The 25,975-nt window shown below is 35.8% G+C and overlaps 2 protein-coding genes across 2 annotated transcripts in view; one reads left to right on the top strand and one right to left on the bottom strand.

The window, feature by feature from the left end:
* Nucleotides 1-25,975, bottom strand: part of LOC105201861 (midnolin homolog) — a 299,275-nt gene that overhangs the window by 202,111 nt on the left and 71,189 nt on the right. The gene's annotated exons all lie outside the window — the stretch shown is intronic.
* The window catches only part of LOC105201856, a 48,997-nt gene that overhangs the window by 6,064 nt on the left and 16,958 nt on the right, over nucleotides 1-25,975 (top strand). The window contains exons 2-4 of the mRNA XM_026133284.2: nucleotides 15,254-15,364; nucleotides 18,071-18,242; nucleotides 21,492-21,621. Of these exons, the coding sequence (XP_025989069.1) occupies nucleotides 15,254-15,364; nucleotides 18,071-18,242; nucleotides 21,492-21,621 (413 nt within the window). The remainder of the gene's footprint in view (nucleotides 1-15,253; nucleotides 15,365-18,070; nucleotides 18,243-21,491; nucleotides 21,622-25,975) is intronic.

The raw sequence follows: 25,975 nt of genomic DNA, 5'->3' as shown, positions 1-25,975 counted from the left end.
AGGGACGGAAATAACATTTTAGTGAAAGGAATGTCGAAATCTTCACATCACATCCTTTTGATATATGATTCTCTGATGGTTAAAACGATCGATGAAATTTTTTAGTAGTCTGAATCATGACTGACAAATTTTAATCATGTAAAATTGCTCGTGTTTGAGACGATTTAAAATAACCTGACCATATCGCCTGGAGTTAAAAATAACTATTTTTGTATTACGGTACAGCTGTTGTTTATTGTTTCATTTATCTTTTTTTCAAAATATTCGACCGTAATCGCGATTATTTTGAAGCAAGATACGCTTGTGTACTTCGTCCATGTTTAGTATTTTTTGTACTTTATTTATGATTTCATGGATCATTATCTATTTTATCGTATCATATTAATTCATTCATCTAACCATCCTTCACTCCCGCATTTCTTTACACATTTTTTTTAGTAACAGCTTTTATTTTCTTTTTCAAGCTCCCAAATTATTTTCTCGACGCGTCAACGTCAGTATGTGTCTCCATCGTTACCTTTACATACCGCTCTTCTAATTCCGCAGAAAACTAGGCCAGAGTTTATCTCGCGCAGCGCTTGTCTTATCAAAACCGCGAAGCACTTTCTGCGGTTTATTCGCATCGAGACGAGCACAACGATTAGTCACGTTTCAGCTTATGCGTCGCGATGAACGAGTTCTATCGCATCGTCCTCTCGCATCCGTCGCTGGTCGCTTCGCACCACGCCGAATGACAATGAGAAGACGAGCGAGCGTTGGCGACGGTTCGCACTTCGTTGCGCGCTGCACTTCGATCGCGTGACATACATTTCGCTCACCTCACCTGTCTTTCGTCGACCTTTCGCGCATAAGCACGCATCGGAGTACGCTTTTCACGACGCCTCGCGTTGTTCGGCCTGCTGAACCGTCTGGGGAAACCAGAACTGACCCAGTGTCTTCCACCATCGACATCATCTTCAATATGCGCACAGATTCTAGCACTGCCGCGAACTTACGTGTTCTTGGATCATTGTGATTAAAAAAAATGTTTTCTCTTTTCATCCGATAGATAAAACTTTTAATTAAGAAAGAATATTGTAGAAAGCGGCAAGAAATATTTATATATAGTAAAACGAAACAATCGATCAAAAAATTTCAGAAATTATGTGACGTACATTAAAAATAAAGATAGATTTATTATTTGCATGTATTTTTGATGAAATTAAAATGTGCAAAACAGGATATCGTTCAGGAATTGGTTTTAATGATTTAATAGATGTGAGTAATAAAAGCGCCGCAGGACAGTAAGACTCATCGTGATGCGCTTTAATCGCGCTAGTCATGGCTGACAAGCGGTGTCTTTATCTACTTGGCAACCATATTAGAACAATTCGAAACGTCGGCGTCGCGTTCGCTATCATTAACGTGGTAATGGGAGCATTGTTTACAAACAAGTGCCTTCGTGATAATATATGCAATAATTTTCACATAATTATAAAAATTGCAAATTGTGTATTTTTTCTATTTTAAATTGTTTGATATTATCTACCCCAATAAATAAAGCGGAAACACTGCTTAATAGTAGCATTACAATTAATAAAAGTTTTGAAATAATTGGACTAAGATGATTCATCATGAGTAATAGTTTTATCAAAATAAAATTTCTAAAAAATATCTGACCAAAATTAGACAAATCCAGATATCGCTTTTAATTTTCAGATTAAAGCAATTAAAGCAAGATTTGTATGAAATAATCAAAATTATTCTTTTTTAAATATATATATTATTTTCGATTCAATTGTCAAGCTATAAAATAAATATAATTAATTTTATTTGATTATTTTGACAATATTCCAACAAACATTTTGAAATTTGTCATTGAGAATTGCTTCCGTGTCTACATTTCACAAAATGCCTTCGTCCGGTTACTCTCGAGGGCAGAGAGGAACTTGTTCTTTCTTCCGTAAAGTCTCGTTGAAAATTTCCATTAGTCCTTGATTGGCCCGGCGAATGTCCGTACGTGAGTTAAACGGCATGCCACAGGGACGCTTATCTCGCAAGAGGCGACGATGAAGCGGGCGTTTCGTATAATCGTCTGATTGACGTGTTGCGCATTTGATTTTACTCAATTTCTAATTAAAATGTGAAGCCACATCACGCACGTGACTTTCCAATGTTTTTCCAGTTGACATTGACGAACCGATAATATCCTCTCTGATATGCCAAAAGTCGAACTATAAATGTCCCGAATTCCGATATCGTACTGAGCCTTCGATTTAGCACATCAACTTGATGACCGTGGAAAAATGGTTCTCGAGGAAGAGTCTCGGAGATCTGCCAAAGAGAGGGCAAACGTGGAGCTTCACGCCGTGAAGCGTGACCGGCGTTAGTTATGCAACGTTTTGTTGTCTTGCGTCCTTGTTGCTCGCATTGGTATTATCTTGCTTAGAGCGAAGAATCAATTACAATTTGTTGCCTTGACGATGATATCTTTCCAAAAGGTGGAGAAGAAGAAGAGAAAGACCCTTGGCGATCCCGGCCAATTGGTATGCCATCGCGACTTTTGGAAAGAGCCGCAAAATTTTCGATTTGCTAGAGACGAGACAAACTTGAAAAATCATCAGCTTGATTTATTCGCTGACATAGTTCAACCACAATCCGTGGCAGATGCGTCTATTATTCATGAGCGATTTTTTAAGATATCCTGCAACGACTATTAAAATTAATTTAAGTGTTGTACAATCATAAATCAGCCGGCAACTATTTTTAGTATTTTGTAAATGTTTGTAAAATTCTCTCGCTACTCTCATAACTACATAATATTTGCGATATTACTACTCAATACTACAGAATATTTGCGATATTACTAGATGTTTTAAAAGAAAAGGAAAGTTGTTGAGTAACTTTCTCAATCAACATAAGTTTATTCCTTAAATTTTTGTAATTATAATTTTAAAATTATAGAATTTTGAAATTATACTTATTAATTGTACATTTGAGTAGAGAAATTGGATGGATAACATTTTACTTTTCTTATCGACAATAATTTGTCAAGTATTGTATACCTATAATAAATAACGAATTTAGTTGTTCTTGGCTAAATCTTTTGCCAATTTCTCAAGTAACGAAATATTGAAATTATTCATATTGAGGAGTTCGCCTTTTATCTCACAAGTAAAAGAATTCCTTATTTATATATGTTTATATATGTTTATAAGCCATAGTATATAAAAGTTTTCACTACTCAATCACATGATCGAATTATTACTTACATTACTTTTTTTATAGCTTATAAATACATAAATTTATTTATAAATTATGGCATATAAAAATTTCCAGACAGAAATCACTTCTCGATCACATGATCGAATTATTACACGTTCTTTGAAACATGTCTGCGCTGCATGTTTAATGATAGCATAAAAAATGGGACAGTTTGGCGAGTTGATAACGCAATGTGAGAAACACGCAACAGCGTTTACTGTTCACGCATAATCGTCGCACTTCTTTCGCGACTTAAAATACAAGGCTGCCCGTAACTATGTCACTGTCAATCAGACTCATCGGTATGTATAACGCTTTCCAAACGTAGTTGTTGTGCCAGGATACTTAATTATCTTCAGGGTCCGTGATCGGGAAAAAGACCTTACCACATCGTTTCTGGATTCGATTGCCAATTAATCGACCACTTAACCGACGGGGGAACGTTTGCGTACCAATGATGTCACAAAAATATGTTTGATATGTATTTCTTGGCGATAAAGATCAAGACTTCCTGGTAAAATATGTTTTTAAGCGATAAAGAACATCGCTTTACGATTATACTCGTAATTTCAAGATGCCTTTATTTGTAAAAGATTGTCCATCGCAATATTTCGTATATCATATTAAAATGTCATGCAAATGAAAATAGCAAGAGTTTAAGATATGTTAAAGAGCCTGTATGTTTGCTTAACGTTATGTAAATATTCTGCTAAAGTCATTTTTAACAAATTTCAAGTAGAAAATAATGCTAAAATAAAAAATAACTTTAATAACGCGATTATTTTCTTATAATAATAATATTTTAATAATAATAACAATAATATCAATTTATTTAACAATCAATATCAATTGTGTAAATATCTGCGAATGTTCGTACATGGACGATTGTTTGATTTAAATAACCGTAATCTTCTCGTATTCACGCACGTGACCTTACCGATTAAATATTATCATGTAGCGTTAGACTCGTCAATTTTTCTCAACTAATTGGTATAAAATAATAAAATCATTGACGCAGCATTGACTCATTAGTAATCCAAACAGTCGAACGTTTTTGCCGCAGCTGCGAGTGAAGCTCGGCCTTGCTATACGTTCGAGTGTAATTTTCAGCGCCGAGATGGGTGCCGGCCTATCACGCAGCGTAATTAATTCGTTAGCGGCCGCGATTGATGTTAATCATTCGCTGGCCTTATGTAAACGCGGAGGAAGCTGACTCTTGCTCGTAGCGCTCGGGCGTTTCGTACACTTCCGTACCACGCGTGGAGTCGCGTCGAGAATCGCTTTCGTGCCATTAATCGGCGCGCCTTGCGACTACGTGACGAAAAATGCGCTTATTTTTTTTCTCCTGGAATTCCCCAGCAGCCTATACGCGACAGATTACATGTAGGACAAAAAATCTAAGTACGTTAAATAACGGGCCATTACATTTTGCTTAAGCATTCTTATTATAAGTTTGAAAGTGGTGTGAAGTACGAATGGCTTTAAAATGCACTAATCTCATAAGCACAGCGAATAAATGCTGCATGCAAGTGTAGAAATCTCAGTATCTAAGAATATATGATATAATATCTGTAAAGTATATAATATATTATATATGATGTAATGAGTGTTAAGGTTGTACGTGCGTAGCGTACTTGCGTCTAATGGCGTAAGAAGAAAATGTATCATTTGCCGCAGGCAATGTTACTTATATTTTGCAGCTCTCGTGAATCAATAAATTTGTAACACAGTCAAATTGTATCCTGCGCCCAGGAACACGATAATTATCGAATGACTCGAATGATGCTATCCCTTCGTAACAGCGAGACGCGAGTCATCGCCATGTTCTTAGAAGTACGGAAGCGGCAAAATCGTCGAAACTGACGCACGCGGCTACTTTTCTAGAGAACACATCCATCTATTGTACTAATTACCATTTTCTTGGTAAAATCAAACGAACAATGCACATTCTATTATTCTATTAATTATTCTATTGAGCTTTACGTCATGCTTTCTTATTGCAAACCAATTTATAATTTTAAGTAACATTTCTTAATTAATTCTGCAGGGCATAATGACGCATGGCTACTCTTTCTTGTATTAACTTCGCGTTGAAAAGATTTAAGGCGTGGTTACAACACAATTTAATTGTGAATCACATTTGTTTATGGTTTATTCAATAAGCTTATAGCGTTTTTCATTGTGCATCACTTGTGCGTTTAACACTAAAACTGACATTGTTAAAGTTCGTGCCAAATTTCTGCATTTAATGCACACCTACTCGTTCAATAAACACGCTATTAAAGTTTATAAAGTATATTGCAAAATTTCGTTAAGTTATAAAAATGTATACTGATTAACAGTTTTAATTTTTTGCTTAAAAAACAAAGATGTTTTAAGAATTTCATATTTTATCCTAGCGAAATTGTGCTGGTATCTTAAAGACAACTCAAACATAGAAGTTCAACGCCAATGTCCGAAAAAAAATGCGGATTCAACCCACGTAAACAAATTTCGTATTTTCACATCGGCTTTAACATTTCGAACACCTGTTTCGATTTCGTCCTTGCATCAATGCTTATCGCGATTCGTGGGATCATGTTATGTGCCTCCAGCATGTTGCTCTATGCGCGTGGGTGAATGATCGCTGGTTTTCTTCCCGGTTCTCCAGCCATAGAAAAGAATCCAAGTTGCTTTTTACAGCGTCAGTGTAATTTGCATATTGCGAAATTTGAGAAAGTTAGAAAATAAAATGTTTTATAGCAATTTAGACGAAGTATCTTTTATATTACACGATAATTGTAAGATGTGATATAAACACAATACAATGATAACAAGTTGAAACGGATTCTTCGAATTGACCGCAAACACCGCGGACTTAATACTAGCAGTTATTTACTCACCACAAATCAATATTGACGCAATCGTGTAACGCCAATTAGCAAATCTTTTCGGTGTGCGGTATATATACGAGTAATATATTACGATGCGAAGAGATAAACTGTAGAGAAAAGGATCTTTCTTGCGCTCGCACGTGACTCTTCTCTTCGATCGCTGTGGAATTCAGCTCGATTATCGCGCGAGGCGGGCATACCATGAATAAGGTATTGATCTTGCGCGGTAAAAGGATTGGTGCCTTCGCCATTACACATAAATTGAGTCGAAGAAAAGTCTCTATCGTACGCTACGACTCGTACGAGGTCTATGCTGCGTATTGTCTTAGTCGCAATACGAGAGACAGACGAAAAAGAGAACACCGCCGAGGCTCAAGTTATCGCATTCCTTCTCGGCGCAAACCTTACACGGGCAGTTCTATTCATCCCGAGAGGGTGTAGTCTTATTTTCCATTCGTTTCTTTTTCGTCGAAGCTTCGTACTTCTTGCGAAGAACGTCTTCGAAGGAAGGTACCGAGAAATTACTGCCTTTACCTGGCACGAAACGGAGGAGAAAAGAGAAATATCAATATACTGGCTATTATCATTCTAACGCGAGAGAATACAGCTAACGCAATTCCATCCGGAAACAATGTTTCAATGTCAGATCATATATAAGAGGATACGTAAGAAATCGCAGAAAAATAGTGAACGGCGTAAAACGCCGTCATGGGAATCTCAGTCGTTATTTCTAGTTGTCGGACTTACCTAAGACTTTCTGCTAAACTAACTCTTGATACTGCTAGTAAGAAATAATCAAAGCGAGCTTTTTTAGAGTTTATTGCAGAAATTACAATTCACAGCAAAGGTGAACAAAACAGTTCTAATGATTCCGTTGTATTTATATCGATATAAAAATAACGTTTTCATGCTATGTACTTTCTAGTGTAAAAAATTTTTAACTCGTAAAAAATTACTGCAGTTTGAAATCAAGCTAATGCAATATGCAATAAAGCGGCGCGAGACTTTTTATATTTTAAAAATATACTATTTTTAATTCTTATCTATAAAAAATGCTGCATGTGTTTCATACCAAATTAATTTATTATAAGTAATCATCGCTGTAATAAGATCTATCATCGACAAACTATTCTTTCATTCCATCTATAGTACTTGCGTATTCAAGTCATGGAAGCTGTATCGAATGCATCTGGGCACAATGACCATGACCACGGTAGCTACTGAGGAAACACATATACCTTGGCAATGACTTGATCATGGAGTCGTTACGTCGATCTCCAAATACGATCTAATCGGCTAAAATCGGCCGATAATAAATAAGTCGAGTTCGATGAACAGAGGCATCGATGCAGGAACTGCTTAGTACGCATGACTAGAAGATAGCATGGCTAGGAACTTAGAACGGCGCTAACGTAAGCAAATGCGTCACATCAGACATTCTGTTTACGGATGACGATCCGTTAATGTCTTCCTCATTCAATCGATTACTTATGAACGTGGACATGTAAGATTCATAATAATATAAAAAATAATAAATCTACAGATATAATGAATGTTTTGTGTAATAAATACAGTATTTGACGTCAGAATAAAGTAAGCGTAAATTTAGCAATTATAAAATCGCCTAAGAAATCGTTCTATATAAAAGAAACTTCTCCAATTTCCCCTAACAAAAATGTAATCTATTTCTACAATAGATTTTTCACAATATATTTATATAATTCTTTATTCTTAACATTTATTTTTTTAATAAAAAATAGATAAGAATAAAAATGTTATTTGAATAGTGCTAATAACATATTTTATTGATTTCAAGTAATCTTTGTTTCATTAATGTGTGATAAAAATAATAATGTATTAAAAAATAAAATTAATGACATATTAATAAATTACGTTAATTTCTTACCCAATTTGATGTCTTTCTATTCTTCCTGTTCATTCCTAAACATACATATAAAGAAAATAAATGCTCCAATTTTGTAGTTAGTAAAAAACTAATACGATCAATACACGATCATTCATTTAAAATTAACGAGCATATCCACCGAGCGTATCTAGCAAAGATATTTGTTGTGCAGACGTCTTAATTACCGTTACTCATCGCTAGCGAAGCCATCAATGCTGACAACATCATGTACATAATGAAGGAAAATCTTTATTTAATGGACTTTATTCATGGCATCTAATGCAATTAGCGAATACAGATGATAAAGATAGTTTACTGCCAATTTATCTCAAATGTAAAATAAATATACAACCTCTTTAGAAGCACATCAGTTAAAACAAAGAATTACAAATAAAATAATACATTAATAAAATTTAACAAGAATTAGAAATATAATATTAAATATAAAAATTTTATCCATCTCAATAATTTACGATTATTAGCACTATATTATTTTTTTTTTGTCATTTCGCAATGCGTAACTTCGCCGCCTATGCATTATATCGAGAGATTTTCGAAAGTGTCTTTTTGCAATCGCTTTCACCCGATCCGTCTCATTGTTCTCATATATCAGCCCACCCAAAACCTTGTATTCAACTCATCTCATCTTTCAAAGCATGCACGTAACTCACGCGATTTATCTTGGAGCACAAAGGAAGTACGTCATCTGAATAATATGCATTTATACATTTGCATTGAAATACGTAATACAAGGCGTTAATATGTTATTTTGAGATAAACTAGAAAAGAAAGTTATGTTATCATCAAAATATGTTACATAGATTATTTTAAATTACAAGACAGTCGCTTCCGTCTTTATCTTAAAACGATTCGTACCTTTTTAACGTTTTGCCAGCGTCGAAAGAAACTGTACGGTTATCGAGCGTGACTATAAATTGAAATCGCGCGGAGAAATGGAGAAGGACGGGCATAGTGGGAATTGAAGAAACAAAATTGCAACATAGCGCGGTTGTCTGGCCGGCAAGAGCGATAAAAGGCCTTGGCGAGCCTTGACCGGTGGACCGTTACTTTACGTTATCCACAGCGACTTGGGTTCCCTATTTTCCTTTTACCAATACAGCTACGTTTGTAAGGCCACCTCATCCATTCCGGATTTTCAATAAACTCGTCTTCTAACTTCTTTCTTTAATAATGCATTGATTATTCATAGAAAATATAATCCTTTTGTAGCGGAAAATAAATGCTAACCGCAACGCGTTACGTTATATACCGCAAAAGGAAATAGAAGAGTCTTTGAAGTTTTCCTTAATGATTGATAAGATAGTACAGATACTATTTCCGCAGACTGGAATACGATATGTGTCGATGTGAATTACGATTATGAGCCACCTTGCGTAATAGTTTTCATTCATACAAATCTACGATGGTTCATTACTACTTTTGACCGCAGACTAATAGGAGCGTGATATTACGTGTAGCTAATAATTATAATCGTTACATCTTTCTTCATACTATTTCTCTCAACGTAATTTAAATTTTATGTTGCATATCTTAAATTTTTCAACAATATATCGTATCTTTATACTATTTCTGTCAGCGTGATTGAAATTATTTTATTTTATGTCACAACACATCAGATCTTCAATTTTTCAACAAACGCTTAGTCACTGACTACAAATATTAAATTTTTTACATACAATAGCTAATAAAATGATTGAGTAATATTACATTCTTTCAATTTATCCTCCTACGCTCATAACATTTTGTAAATCTCTAGTGAACATTAGCAAAACATGAAAAAAACACATGTGCGATTATTATTCATTCATTTACAATTAACGTGATACTCTTTGCAGAATTTTCTATCTCGCAAAATATCTCCGCGCAGCTTTGCATCCAGGCGAAGTGGCAAAGCCTTTAATACCTACGTAACAGAACATAGATTATCGTTGCCTAGTTTGCAAGACATCGCGGCAATGACTCACGTTTCAGTAATATTTAGCATTCCGTTTGTGATACCAAAGTGAGTGCGGCGAATCAGTTACTTCCTATATATAATTCTTCAGTCCGTATTGCGAAACCTGTATCACGTTCGGAACGTTAGATAAAACGTATCTCTGGATATATCTCCATTTTTGGACGATTCTCTTATGTTTCGCAAGCATTTTTATTTGTGTTTCGCACACCTAAAGTTTACAGAACCATATGCGTTGCAGTATATCTCTGGAAAGAGATCGTCTGAAAAGCATTTGAAACACGTTTAAAAGATTAAAATGTTTTACAGACGTCTTTACGATGGCTTTACGAGTTGTGTTGTCTGCGATGTTATCACTTAACGATTACAAAACGCTCCTTTCAGCATCAGTCGTCTTTGAGCGTCACTCGGAGAGCACTCGGCATAACTGTATGCAATTGCATTTATCCGTGCAGTACTCAGACGCTCCGACGCGCGACGTACTAGTTAGAAATACTTAGAAATTGGTCGCTGCATCTAAGCGACCACATAAATCCACGTGCCCGATTTCGCGCTGAAACCGTGAAACGCGCGGAGAAAGGACTAAAATGGAAACGCTTCTGCACCGGGGTTAAATTGCCGCATTATGTTATAACGATCTTGCATAAACGCTCGACATCTGGCTGGCTACACGCGGCCATCGCACAACGCTCGCCCATTCACTCGGGGACCGCCGCGCGCCGCGCGCCGAGTGCCCGTCATTGACGTTCACTCGCGCGTCAACCTTTACGTTCCGCGTCAACGTCTTCCTCGACATCTCCGCATTGGGAAGAGACGACGTCTGATCGATCATAAAAAATGCCGCGTCTTGTTGAGAATGCGCTAATTTATTATCCTTAAAACATTATACTTTACGAGCGACAGCGTTATCCGTCGCGCTAGAACGCTCTGGTATGCGCTTCTTTTCCAACGCTCCTTTACGTCGCTCATTGTCAGCGAAATGAAGGATCGACAGCGCGCGAAATAAAAGAGTCTCATGAGTTTGCACTATAATTTCTTACTGAAAAAAATTGTTGTAAAAATAGATCTACAGAGTGTCATTATTATTGTTTAACATTAGCAAAACAGATTTTTCTATTGAAAATTGATGATATTTCTCGCAATCACTTATACTGAATGAGAGCTATCACGCAGAATAATCATTGAAAACTTTTTTTTTTGGAATTGTTTTAATAAAAAAGAGAAGAGAGCGATATGTAACTTGTCATGTCACGAAAATGATTCGCTAAGCTATTTGAATAAGAATGAAATATTTTATATGCAAATATCTATCACGGCTCATCAACTTTAGCATTTTAGAGAACCGGCTTTCGCTCTTGTAAATGGATACGGATTTTGAAATGGAATCGCATCAGTCTGCTATCGGATTTTAAGACATTCGTATCTAAAAATAAATATTAAATGTCACTTCCTTAGTATACAAAATATTGTACCAACTTTTTCATCGTTTTATTTTTCAATATTTTTCAATATTAAATTATTACTAATGCTCATACTACAGCCAATAAGTAACGTATTATCTTTCTCAGCACAATTTATTGCAAGGCTAACATATCGACAATTTAATTATCCTTAATTAGTTAAACTTAATTAGTATATTACAAATTGATTAAGATATTTTGATAATTTACAAATAATTGATATTGTTGCATCCAACGATAAATGCAATATACGTATGCCAAGTTGACAATTGATTGCTTATTCAATGATTTTGCATGCGATTTGAAATTTCGATAAAGAGACATCTGTGTTGTAGCGATAGTTTTTTTAATTTTATACTAATGTTCTTTACCCTTGAAAATAATTCATAAACCAGACAAAGGTTGGCGAACAAGCTTCGTGAATTGATTAACGATACAATAATGGCTTCTCTCGATCGCAGTCACGCCGATGTAATGGCTCTTACGTTACCCATCTACGTACATGTGCGTATACGCACGCATGGGACACGTGGAAGGATTCGCGGGCGTGTCGTCGTAAACGTATGAAAAACGTGGGACATTGCTTCCTACCATGACCCACTGACACACAAATAGCGAAATAACCAAACGCTCTTCCATCGTTATTCAATATATTGTAACAGGTTCCTCCTCATATATTTACCCATATATTACCCAAGTCTAAAAGCGATCGGTGCAGTTGCACCTTCCTTGCTGGCAAGCGAAATCTCGTATGTCTCTCTGCAATGTTATATAATAGATAAATGTAAAAAAAATGCGATGTCAAGATCCAACTCCATTTCTAATATTTGTCTATTTTGTTTAGGTGGTTTCGGAACGCGTTTTAAAAGAGTGCCAAAATTCGAAATAAATTGACAAATGTATGAGATATTGTCTTACTTTTGTTAAAATCTAGAAACTTCTTTTATAGCTATATTTAAAGAATAAACTGTAATAGGTTCTCTGGAAACATTTTATCATTGTGCAAAAATAACTTCGTGGTTTGGTGACTCATAAGAAAGAAACAATTTATTCCTCGAAGCAAATTGTTGAATATTTATTAAAGATTGAATATTTCAATATTTTTTTAGATTTTTGTAAAGGACAAATCTAATTTTTATGTATTTCGTACGTAAACTACATTAAAAAAAAAATGTATTAGCTCTTAACAATTTTTGAATTTGTAGTATAAAAGTTTTATTATAAAAGTTCAAATACCTAAGAAACTTATAATTTCTAAATTTTTCAATCCTTTAGTTATTGGATTTGACTTGGTAATACATATATTTCTCTGAAAAGATGTCTCTCTATTAACCGCGTAACTATAAAAGAAAATCTTAAACGACAATTATTAATACAATGATGGAATATGACAAGAAGGTAATAAACGTTTATAAAATCTGATTAGTAAAAACAAAATTGTGTTTTTAACTTGCAAGTTGATAAATAATTTAAATGCATTTTATATAAGTTTATTTTGCAAAAGAGCTTAAAAACATTTATTATTAGCATTTAAAAAGAAACACATTTACGTTTATTTCCGCATAATAGCCCGGTTAAGTTGTCGAATGAATATCAACGGTAACAAGTGTTTAATGTATGTTAGGCAAACAGTTTAATTGTCGGCTGAAAGCGCATAATTGTACCCCAGGTAAACATGTGTGCGTCAATTTTATAGTTATTTTCGTAAAATAGCAATTTGCAATCGTATGAGCATGATGCTCGATTAGTATGTACTGCGCGTTAAAAAAATATGGTTAACAACGGTGCCGCAGCTTCCCATAATTGCGGATTGGCTGATGAGCAGGAGAATCATTATCGAAAGGAAATAATCTTGTTTACGCAATTCCAGCGATTGGAATACAATCACCGAGATCGCGTCGGAGATGAATTTATTTGATCTAAGCGGTTAACGCAATTTATTATTTCATCTTACGCATCACCTCAATTACTCTCTCGAGATTTTCACTCTTTCGATCTTTGTCATATCAACTGCGAGTGAATTTATCGTACACAACAATCGCCACCGGTACCGTTACGGTCTTGTGAGCACAGCAAGTTCGTCACTCTGAATGCGGCGGATGTCCGGTACAACTTTTCATATCTTTCTCCCACTGGAGAGGCGTGATATTTGTTGTGCTTTTTTATTTTTACATTCCAACTCAATATGCTATTTCTGTAAGTTGACAGTTCGTGACATGTGTATCATTTGTTGTATGCGTGAAAAATCGAACGTCTTATTTCGAATGACTGACATATTTGAAAACATCACAATCAGAATGTACATTGACATTTTACACGAATAAACACCCGCAAAGCATAGTTTTGTCATATTAGCGTAGCTTGTGACATGAAACCTTATCGTAAATCACGACGTCAAATTCCAATAAATGAATCATTCATCTTCCATATGAATAGAGATAAATGACGCAGTTCATAGCACCATTATTAAACAATGGTTGACATATCCACTTTACAACATCTATAAACTGCTTTTCTCTCTGACCCTATTTATACTGCATCCGTTGCATAAGTAGAAATTCATTTTAAAGTTATTGTTTCTGAAACGGCTAAGTTATTCCTAAATGTCAAAAATTTTAAAATAATTCTAATTTGATCGTTTATTTCTTTAATGTGAGTTTACGTTTGGAAAGAAAGGGTGCAGAAGATAAAATTATGGAATAAACGTCGCTTCTTGTGTTTCCTATTACGTCATTAGTAGTGCGAATGACCGACATCTCATTTCACCATAAAATATTCGTAGTGAATTTATGTTCGGGAAACATAAGGCACAAGTAGCATATCTTCGAAACTCATAAAATCGATTTAGCCGTGACACACTTTTCGCTAATTCCCTAGCCGGTTTCGAAGCGCACATGCCGTTTACGATTTTGTAGAGTGGTCTAGCTGTTACCGATTGTACGCTCGTACTGAATCGTATTGAACTGACGAAGCGAGAATAACTCGTTGAAAGCGAAATTGTGCGATAATTCGACTATAATGGTCTTCCCTTTTTCTCTTTCAAACAAAACCTGTTTCACGTGCGTTTCCGTGCAAAACGACGCATCATCGATTTATTAATATCCATGACTTCGAAATTAATAAATTGTACAATACTTCTCAGGCGAGCGATCATGCGTGTAGTGTAGAGACGTTCAAAGCATTAGCATTATAGAGTCGAGGAAGCGCTGATATTTCCCAAACTCGTTTTAAAAAGGATGCTTGAAAAGAGAAAAGAGCTCACATGATGGTCGACCGAAGTTCATTCACACCATGAGGAAGTCCGGACGATACTCGGAAATGAAAGATGGATTTTGCTCGTTTTTATGGCTCGAAAATAAAATCCTTACATCACTACTATAACTTATTAAACAAACTGTATCATGGATATTTACCATTAATAATTCATTCTTAGTTTAGAATACAAGGCATCTAAATGGATATTTATGTTTTAGTTAACGTAATGTCATGCGTTCAATGTGGATTTATTATAATGCAAAAGGAAGATAACCGAAGAAATAGATACTTTTTAGCATACATATTTATTTTATTTAGCATAGAAATAAGGTAGATACTTTTTTTAAATCTAATGCACCACTGTACTATATGACATAGAATATTTTATTTGTAAATTTTCAATCACAATCAAAGTATCATAAAAATAATTTAAAAAAAAATTAAAGATTTTATATTCAAATTTGGTTTTCATAGCTAAGCCAGAATTATTATTTTATTTATTTATTCAATAAAAAGTAAGTTCTTCGCTTTTTTTTTGCAGATGGCGTGGTTCCGTTTACAAGTTAATCTGGCGGGAATTACTGGCGTACCTGTTCTTCTACTACCTCATCAACTTTACATATCGATACGTGCTCAATGAACACCAGCGGATGTGAGTACAGGAATATTCTGAGAATTTAAGAAAAGAATTCCCTTAAATTCCATTCTTTACGAGAAAGCAAAAGGCCAAAAAAATTTTAAACAGAAAAAGAAATGATACAGAATAAAATGCATCCTCGTACATTGATATTAGGGAGACAGCGCACATTTTTTTATTAAATTTTTTCTCGTATCCAATGACAATTATTCCCGGCTATAACTTGAATTTTCTTTAATACAATCGCCTCGGAGGTAACGCGGGAAGCATAATACTGAATTGAGTGGATTGAACTATAGGTAATGCGGGGTGGAAAATAGCTCAATATATCGTACGACTAATTTAAGCACACAATATTTGTCTCTTGATCGTGCAAGAGAAACAGCGATTCAATTCCGCATTTTCCGCTGATTATCAATTCGTTTGTCGCGTTCTTATCATGAATAACGCCGAATCCAACGATCACCCAGCTGGTGCGTGAGCGTACCTGCTATAACTGCATTTTATGGATGTAGATAAACTCGCAATATCAACCTTGGCCCGCCAACAAATCTGAAGGTTCCAACACTTTGATCACGGTCACGCGAATCATCGAAGAATTTACAATATCTTCTTTTTATTAGTGCTTTATACATTGTTGTATTTTTGCTACGCAGGACACTCGATAACCTTTCCTTCGTTTACCTTCATGACGTTCAATCGGTTGCAAATATGAGAGAATTTACAAGTAAAAAATACTAATATTATCAAAAGCATGCAATTGTGTCTCTGAGTTTTTAAACATTGTTGTTATGAGTATATTAATTCTGTAAACTATTTCATTGTATTGTTTATAAAATTAAATAATGAATTCTATTTTTGGCAAAACAACATGCATTATTTGTATTTTTATCGCAAAATCATTAAACAATCGCTGTGGGTGACTCGTACTCAAGGACAAGTGAACTCCTACAGTGGATGCAAATGCATGATTATTTAACTGCAAGTATAATTACAGCGCATATTCAAGTAGTATGACAATAAGCTTACGCTTAAAAAATCGTGACATTTGCATACAAGTGATATTATTGTTATAGTGTGATATATTTATATTAAAAAAATTAAAACTTATTACTATGTATAATATAAATATAGATATGATAGTTTTTCCAAAATTTGTTTAAATCATTTAGACATCAATGTAATTAAATTCATCGATCGCAAGGTGCGATTTCTACCAGGATTCTTTTAATGCGTTCCGTATAAGAGAGACTACATCACGATACATCTTGGAATGTGTTGGACAAGCGTCCGGCATTAAAAAAAGGGCATAAAAACGTAACCCGTTATTTATGGTAGGTTGAGAAAGGGGGATGAAAAAGTGCCAGAAGAAAGCATAAGAATGTAAAAAAATTTCTTTTTTAAATCGCTTCGATTCGTTCGTGCTAAATTTAGAACTGTAGAGATGGTTTAAAGCTGATTTGGGATCCAGCATAAAGAATACAATAAGCGATTCGGTATTATATATATACTGTATAAGATTAAGCGGACTGCATATGGTGGTTTGCAAGATTAAGCATCCTTCGTTAAGATTCCAAGATTTCTTTTGCACTCAGATTTATCCAAAAACCAGCTTCTTTTTTTAGACACAAATGTAAGATATACTCCATGTCTCGATACACGTAAAATATCTTTTTACGATCTCGTAAAAAGAATTGTTTCAAATTATCAGATTATTTTGTTAAGCGTGTTTTGTGTTTTGAAGATGTAAAATATTCCGTTCGTGTCTCGATATACGTAAAATACTTTTTACGAGATCTCATAAAAAGAACTTTTTCAAATTATCAGATTACATTTTTGAGTATGTTTTGCATTTTGGAGATAGTATTTTAAAAATACTGCTGAGTTGTTATTCGAATGACTATTATACGTTTGATATCGGTTTCTTGTGGCCATGATATTGTACGTTCAGATAACGGTAAGTCAATATTACTTGAAGAGTGCGAATGCGGTGCCGCAGTCATTCACGGAAATTCCAACATAAACCTACTTACTGAAAAATCCTGGAATCGCGACGTTAATCGTTCAGAATTGATGTGTGAAGTCGTAAAAATGAAGACTGCTACTTTTATGCGTGGTGATGGCGCTCTTGTTAAAATGACCCGTTGCGAGGCAATAACCGGTATAGACGAGCGAAGCGAGGAATCAAACTCGCCTGAAAGATGCTTTCGATAAAGCCGATTTGCGCTTTCGCTTGCAATCAAAATGAAATAGAATTCGCATTTATCAATACTGATTAGCATGTAGGATACCGATAGTCCTGTCTTCAAGCGCACTGTGACAGTATCACCTCAACCTTGCTTATACGCAAGTTTGCGTATAGAAAATTCCATTTAACGTGTAATAGACTTTATTCGAATAAGTGCAAATATGGATTTGCCTTCTGCATTCTCTCACAAAATGTTTCTTTATTCATATTCTCGCACAGACGCTTTATCCAAAGAATGTTTTATTTTAAGTTTGCCTTAAGACGTCCTTAGTCTCTGCTTATTACGTTGGTTATTAGTCCTCTTTACTCTTCCATATCCCATTAATTATAACAATAATGTAATAAAATATTATATAGTTAAAATATACGCACATGAGATTTTATTTTAACATAGAGTATCAGATGAAAGTTTCAGCAATTATCTAATAATTATGTTTAAAATTATATATCAAAATTTGTATTTTTTCTTTCAGAATTTTTGAAAAAATTCGTTATTACTTCGGCAACTCAAGCGATTCCATACCCATGTCGTTCGTTCTGGGATTCTACGTAAGCCTCGTTGTGAAAAGATGGTGGGAGCAGTACAAGCTTTTGCCCTGGCCGGATAATCTGGCCCTCTTCATCAGCGCGGCCATTCCTGGAAACGTAAGTAGAACCTGCCCATCGAGAAAAGGTTTCCTTTGCTGATTAAAAATACAGTGGTAACAAAGCGTTCTTCTTGGAAGGACAAATGCTATTTTTATTCGTAAAAGTATTGCGAGAAACGAAACCATTTTATAGGTATAGAGGAAACGTTAAGCGATCCTTTTAACGAAATAATGATCTTTTCCTGTGAAGATAGATAGTGTTAATAGATGCAACCTTGCTTTGGGTAGTCGCTCGTGTTACGTTTGGTCTTATTACGCTAATGAATTGCCGTGACACGTTTTGGTGTCGTTAACCTAAGTAGGTACCTATCCAGTCATGCCACGCCCAGAAGCAAAAAATGTACGGGATGATGATCCTATAATTTCGCAGCTGGTGGAAAATTCGCTTTTTTACTCTTTCACATAGTTAATATAACGCGAGAAACGGGACATGGTGTATTATTTGCCAGGACCTTGACACAAATAAATATCCCGTTCGCATTTGTAATTAGTTTGATAAGTAGGCTCGTTTAGCGATAAAAATAAATTTATTCTTCCTTAAATCAAAACACAATTTGTGCGTAATTTAGAAATAATTTTCTTTATTTTGCTATGTTGTGAAAATGTGTATATTATCCACGATGTCTCTATTTCGATCATTATTTTCCTAAATACTGATACTAAATCAATTTTCTAAGAGTGCATCTTAATTATTTTCTTAAATTATTTGGAGACAATCCCCGTCGTGAGACGGAGAGCTTTAATTTAGACAATGACGACGAGTTCGGTGCAAGCTTCCACCTCTGGTCAATGACTCATAATCAGTGTCGGAGTGAAAGTGCAACGTACCGTAACGAAAAAGAAGGACGAACTTATGCGCGCGCGTCATGCGCACCTGACACAAACGCAAACGAGAAATTTTTTTTAAACATATATATTCTCTTCTTTACACATACCGTTACTTCAATCAGTTTTTAATAAAATATATGTCCGTCGGTCATCGAGTGCTAAACCTGTGCTACATGCGATCGACTTGCAACCCTCGATTGCTACCGGCATTATACTAATAGAGCGAGAGCTGACCGATCGCCACTAAACAATTTAATCGTTGCCTTATGCAATCGCCCTCTTTGCCTTAGCTGCAGCACTAATTTCATATATTAAACCGCACGAAACGCACGTCCAGAATGCAACTATTTTCGAGAAAGTTCCGAGAAAAAGCGGTTTGATTGCGGTTTGATGTCCCGCCGTGCGTACGGTTATTTCTGCTAAAAATATCGTTATGGATCTTTAAACCTAAAGCTAACCAAGGTGTCGCGTTACGCCGCACGAAAGAGCATTGATTTAATTGGTTTTCTGACGTTTATTATTATTGCAATATCAAAGAAAGGTACAAGTACCTGTGCTACCGCATAAATTTCGCAGCATTCCACTTGTCTGCCTTCCACCAGCGCGAGAAGCACTATCACATTTATGTACAATAACTCTTGGCCGATGATTCATTGTGGTCTTTCAATTTGCAATGTGGTAACGATCTCGACTTCATTAATAAATTTGCGCAATGTAAAATATTCCATTTATATTATAAGCAGAGTTTAATACATTTGCCTTTATATAAAACAAAAGTGTGTAGGTAAGCATTTACATCAAACATAAAATAGTAAATTACAATTTTGAACTGTTAAAATTCCTTTTGATGGAAACTTCAACTAAAAATAAAATTGCACTAGATGTGTTTCAAACGTATTAACTACATTTGAAATCACCGTAATCAGTTGTTAGGTTCTGTCGCGAATTTTCGATTCAAAGCGCAGCGTGCATGCAATTGCGTCCGTACGGTGCAGTGGATCTCTAGGAACAACGAGTTCCGATGGAATTTTTGCACGTAGGTAGGGGACAAGGTCCTTAACCATGGAACGAACCCACGGTTATATACACACACTCGCGGTCATGTAATCGCATAATACAGAGTGTCGGATTTGTGAATGAGCGACACCAGAGTGGTCAACAGTGAGCTTCTGAGCTACGCCTTTCATTGAAATCTAATTGAAATGCAAACCTCGCGAGACGATCGGTGTTCGGCTCTGCTACCTTTCCCCGCGAGGAGGGTCGTTCGCAAGCTGCCAAATCGAGCATTTTTACATGCACGACAGGTAAGTCGCAGAATTCCGAGGAAGGAGCCGTCTCGTTTTTCGTACGTGCGAGTGAAAGATGACGAAAGGCCATCGAAGAGATAACGGTGATCATCACCGAATGTCGGAACAATCCGAAAAAAAAACTAGAAATACGGAAGAAGAAAAGAATCGTTTTAAGAATGGAAGAGATGGGAGAAAAAGAAGACTGTTACCGTTTTTCTTTCTTTTTTTCTTTTTTTTTCATAAGATTTTTCAACGCGGCTGTAATGGTGAGCAATAGAGCTTCATGTTATTTCTTATGACAACTCTACGTGCTTGAGAAGGTTTATAGCTCATCGTCGCTGTACGCAAGGAATGCAAGGAACCTCCGTGGAGGCGAAGTTAATTAATGTACGATGTATATAAGGTATCGACAGACACAAAGAGAGAAAAGATACTTTAGTAACATGAACTAACTTTGAGATTTCCTCTGGAAATTTATTAAAAAAAAAAAAAAATCTCAAATATTTCCAACCTTTGACTCTCTTCAAAGTTGCGACAATTCGAGCATACGGAAAATCTAAATGTCGACATCGTCGATCATTTCCGATTAAATTGATATTCCTCCAAGCGGTTGCGGCCGTCAACGGATTGCAAAAGCCGCGATCGATTACAAAAGTGCGCATCAATGTCCAAGAAAGCAAGGAAAAAGCAGGTGTCACCGGGTATTCTTCGATTGATACTAGAATAGTTTTAGTTAAAAATAATTTAACAGTGAGTATGAACAAGGAAAAGCTCGTAATATCAGGCCAAGAGAACAAAGGGAAAGTATGCACGAGACGTAGAAACGTGTCTGGCATTTGTCGAAACAAATTTTAAAGTCGGCACCATTTTCGCTACCGATTTATCGCAAACTTAAATTTTATCAAAGTTGTGTATTTTACGGCGAATCGAACAGTTTTTAAATTTATATTATTAGCGCGGGCATCTAGTCGCGTACGTGGTGGCTTAAGTCAGCTTTACACGATCTATAATTTAAGACAGAATTCTATTTATAATTTTAAATTGTAGTTTATGTAAAAAGAAAAAAAAGCATGTTTAATATATTAATACATATGAAGTATAATTTACATGTATTTGCTCGTCTGTTTCAGGATGAACGGGGGCGATTGATGAGACGCAACATCGTGAGGTACGCCGTGCTCTCGTACGTCATTACGCTGCAAAGGATTTCGCTCCGCGTTAAAAGGCGTTTCCCGACTCTTCAGCATATGGTGGATGTAGGTCAGTAAGTTACATTTTCGAAATATATATGTTTAAGTAAAACTACCATGCAAAATGCGGTACGGACGATGTCTTAAACCCGCTTTCTAGTCGATAATTGAAGCATATAAAAATCGAATTTGATCTCATGAAATATTCGCAAAAGCGTTTATCGCCGTGATCGTACTTAATCTATGAAGATAGAACACAGATCAAATATATTTGTCATTTTGATATTCATTTAGGATAGCGAAATTATCTCGACGAAACATTCGTCCTTCCTAAATAGGATTATAATAACGGACCCGCAAAATAGCTCGTCAAAGATAATTGTAATTGAAAAGATTCTAATATGTCGTTATCGTGAATTATTATTTTGTCGATGAGGGGCATTATTCTTGGCCTTGACTTCCATGGATCGTTGCGATCAAGTGCTTTTTTATAATCTCTATTATTATCCGCATTTTCAATAAACGTTACTGTCAAGTCTTTTTACGTAATATTTTTTCCACGCAATTTGTTAATCTCCAGAACTTAATCAATTCGTATAAATTTTTGATGTAAATTCTCTCTGTAATTATCTTCAGTTTATAAATGATATACATCAAAAAGAAATTGTATTTAAAGTTTTTAAAAGATCTCGAAACTTTTTCGATATTATTTCGACATTATTTTAATAATATTCGCAATATTGCCGTTGGTATAATCAATGTTATTATTGATATTTCTTCCTACTTACGATTGCTAAAGCGCCTGTAATAATCCATAATATGGATAAAAATATCGTCAATAATTACGATATCGACAATAGTACCGTTGCTCAAACTTTTGTTAATTCGTCAAGCCATTTTCTTACAACCAAATGCAACGAATGAAGATAATATCCTACTCGCATTGAGCAGAGGTCGCTTTCCTCTTTGTGCTGGTGCCCACGGCTCTTTTATCACGTTACAAGCCACCTTTCCATTAATCGGTGTATATCGGCTGGGCAAAGCCGTTCACCACGTCATCCATATAATATAATGTAGCTTCGCCGCGTGTGTCGTGACGGCGCAAGGACAATCTGGTAATTCCGACTTTTTTCGCCGCTCTTCGAACTGAGCCAGCAATCGCAACCGGTATCGTGACCATTGAACGCCCGACAACTCTCTGTGAAGTTTTTCTCGCGTGTTAGTCGTTACGCGAAATAATAGATGACGGCGGAAACAACTTGTGTGTTTCAGCAGTTAGCGCGTTAAACTACTCAACAGCGCAACGTTGAACAATACGCACTTACTAACCGTTGCAGTACGTAGACGACAATTCACTTTTAGCTTGATTTTATCGATATGTAGATTTAAAAATAATTATCAAATTTGACGATTTTAGATATGAACATGACTAGTGGGACAAAGCAATTAAAATAGAATATTTTTTATGAAAAATATTACAATATTCCGACTGTTTTTATACTAATTTGCATTTGTTAATCATATTATTAATCGAGTAAATTAATTTGGCTTTCAAAGTATGAATATTAAATTTCAATAAACAGAAATTTATTAACTTCATCGTTAGAAGTAATAATCTAGTAAAAAAAGATAAAACAAATAATATGATGTCTTATCCAAGCAATTCTCTTTTAAGTTATCAAACTTTATTATCCAGATGTGAAAGTTAGTTTCTCAATTGTTACATTATCTCTGCTGCATCCTGTAATTCTATCGTCTACAAAGAAACCTGCACATCTATGTTCAGCTTTTTACTATCCGATTGCCAGAGCGGATGTTACTCCAGAAATAGCTCGCATTTCTCCAATGAGGATCCCGCGAATGCTCCATGAACATGAGGATACTATTCATCCTTAGATCGGGGAATAAGTGATGGAATCTACGGTAAGAAACCACTCTTCCGTGGAAACGACTGACTTCGTACCGGCGCGACGTCGCGAAAGAAACGCGCCGGCACAACGGAGAAGCTTGGCTCTCAGAAGACAAACAGGATCTAAATAGGTTTTTACTATCATGGAAACAAAATCTGCTCGACAATAGCGTGCTCCGTATGGCAGTCCCATTAATAATGCATGTGTGAAAAGTGCATTGCATTTCTATAAATAAAGCGATGCCAGTTTTATCTCGTTTTTACTAGAAAACAGTCGCGTTCGTGTAATGAAATAATCGCTAAATAATGACCGAAGGAATGTCAACGGAATGCTGATATAATTTTTACGGCACGCGCATTAGAAATGTAACAATTCTTACGTTGTGCAAACAGAACATTACAATCGTCGTTTTTTTGAAGAAAAAATGAGGAAGTACACGCAAAAGGTGTTCGCACATTATACATTTTGCAACTTTGATGAAGCAAAAAGAAGATGTTTTCTACAAAAATTATTACTGATTTGATTTAAAAATCATGGAGAAACAACTGTATATTGAAGAAGAGCATGATATCATATTTTTCAGATCAATAATAAACAATTTATCTTAGATATAATATAAATATAATTGACTATTAACTTACAAAGTGAAGTACATAATTAATAATGTTAATGATGGACCTTTCAAAATACTTGTCCTTCAGCATCCATGTTATATCTATTCAATAATAAAACAAATGTCACGAGTATACAAAAGTTTTGTGATCATGATCGAGCTGTTTACAGTTATAATTGCAATTTCGGAGTCAACAATCTTCTTTCAACAATTTTTTTACGAACTGTCACGTTTGTTTTATTATTAATTAAATATAACATAGATGCTGAACAAGGACAAGTAAGTCCATCATTAACATCATTCATTATGTACTTTACTTCGTAAGTTGATAGTCAATTTTATTTATAAATATTACACCTAAATTAAATTGCTCATTATTGGTCCAGCTTATATGTATATTGATTTGCATTTGCATAAATATGTATGCAATTCTACATATGTCAAGTTCTAAACAAACACTACATTTTTGATTAGAGAAACATGTATTGTGAAAAATAGATCTCGCATTCAAGATTAGAAAATATGCTTTGTACATATGTAGAAACGTACAAACAAAGAATAAAGATTTTAATCGGTCGTTTTTTACCTTATTGCGTCTTTAATTAAAAGACGTGGTAAATACCCGAAGCTGCACAATACAATATTCAATGTGACAAAGTCACGGTTAATAAACTTCATAGGCAACTGACCGCACTCAACAGATATCTATTTCAAGACGACATTTACGTAGGTGTTTGCGTGTATATGCCGATGTCCAATTGCAACGGATGTCATTCAAAATGATTTCATGCATGCGCGTGTCCGACGACTGGTCGTTGACATCGATGAATTATTGCAAAAGATGCGGGATAAATTTGCCGCTATGACTCGTGTCAGTATTTACGTGTATATTTGTCAAGAAATCACGTAAGCTCGAAATTCAATCCCAGTAAGAAATGGGAAGGAACGAATTTCATTCCACATTTCTTTCTTCAACAAAGTCAAATAACTCCGAATAAAATAAACTTGTCGTTTTACTCTCATCTTGATTTTGAAACTCGAGAGCTACAAACGGCCTCACAAATATTCGCATTATATTTGAAACGAGCGTTTCGCGAGTGCGCTCAATAACCAGACGGACCTCAGCGCCGCTGAGGATCCCTGTAGGAGCAGAAAGTCGTTCCGTTGCATGTCTGCGATCGCGAACGATCGCGCGAGATTACAGTGCGACGAGAAGAAATCTCGAAACTCGAGTCTTGAAAGTAGTCGAAATTATCCGTGTGTACCCGATTCCCCCGGCGAATTACGATCTGGAAATCGTCAGGCGCCGCGACGGCGGTCGTGCTCGTCTACACTGTCGGTCGCGGCTGCCTCTCGCGCTCCGCGCCGCCGGCAGGCAATTTTCACGTGCGTCCGGGTAATTTTCAACGAACGCGCCGAGTAGACCGCTTAGAAACGCGGAGCGCCGGCGCCAGTTCCTCGTCCTTTTCCTTTTCCTTCTCCCGTTGGGTTTCTTCTTTTACAGCCGCACGGCTGGAGCAAGCTCACAGAAGCATCTCGACGCTTCTATTCCCTGAGCCGAGCAGACACATCGCGGGCTTCTTCTGCCTTTGCCACACGCTCCTCGTCCTGTTCTCCTTCTTGCGTGCCGCTCCTTCCTCCTGGTGCATACAGAAATAACCCGATGCCGCGATTGCGGCCGATTCGACGCGCTAATGCCGTGCGTCGCTCGATAATCATCGGTCACGTCTTTGCGATTTTCTCGAGATTAGTTCCTTGGTCTTCCTACTGTCCTTGCTTCTCTCTTTTCCGCAGACCTCCTTCCAATCATCTATTGATTTTCACCGTTAACGCGTCATACGCTTTTCCCTCCGGCTCCGTCACAGATATCACTTAACTATTTCAAATGCAGAATCTCTTTC

The sequence above is a fragment of the Solenopsis invicta genome, chromosome 9 (genome assembly GCF_016802725.1).
Source record: "Solenopsis invicta isolate M01_SB chromosome 9, UNIL_Sinv_3.0, whole genome shotgun sequence".
Taxonomy (NCBI): domain Eukaryota; kingdom Metazoa; phylum Arthropoda; class Insecta; order Hymenoptera; family Formicidae; genus Solenopsis; species Solenopsis invicta.
The sequence above is the reverse complement of the archived record's forward strand: the minus strand, read 5'-3'. Positions and strand labels throughout refer to the sequence as shown.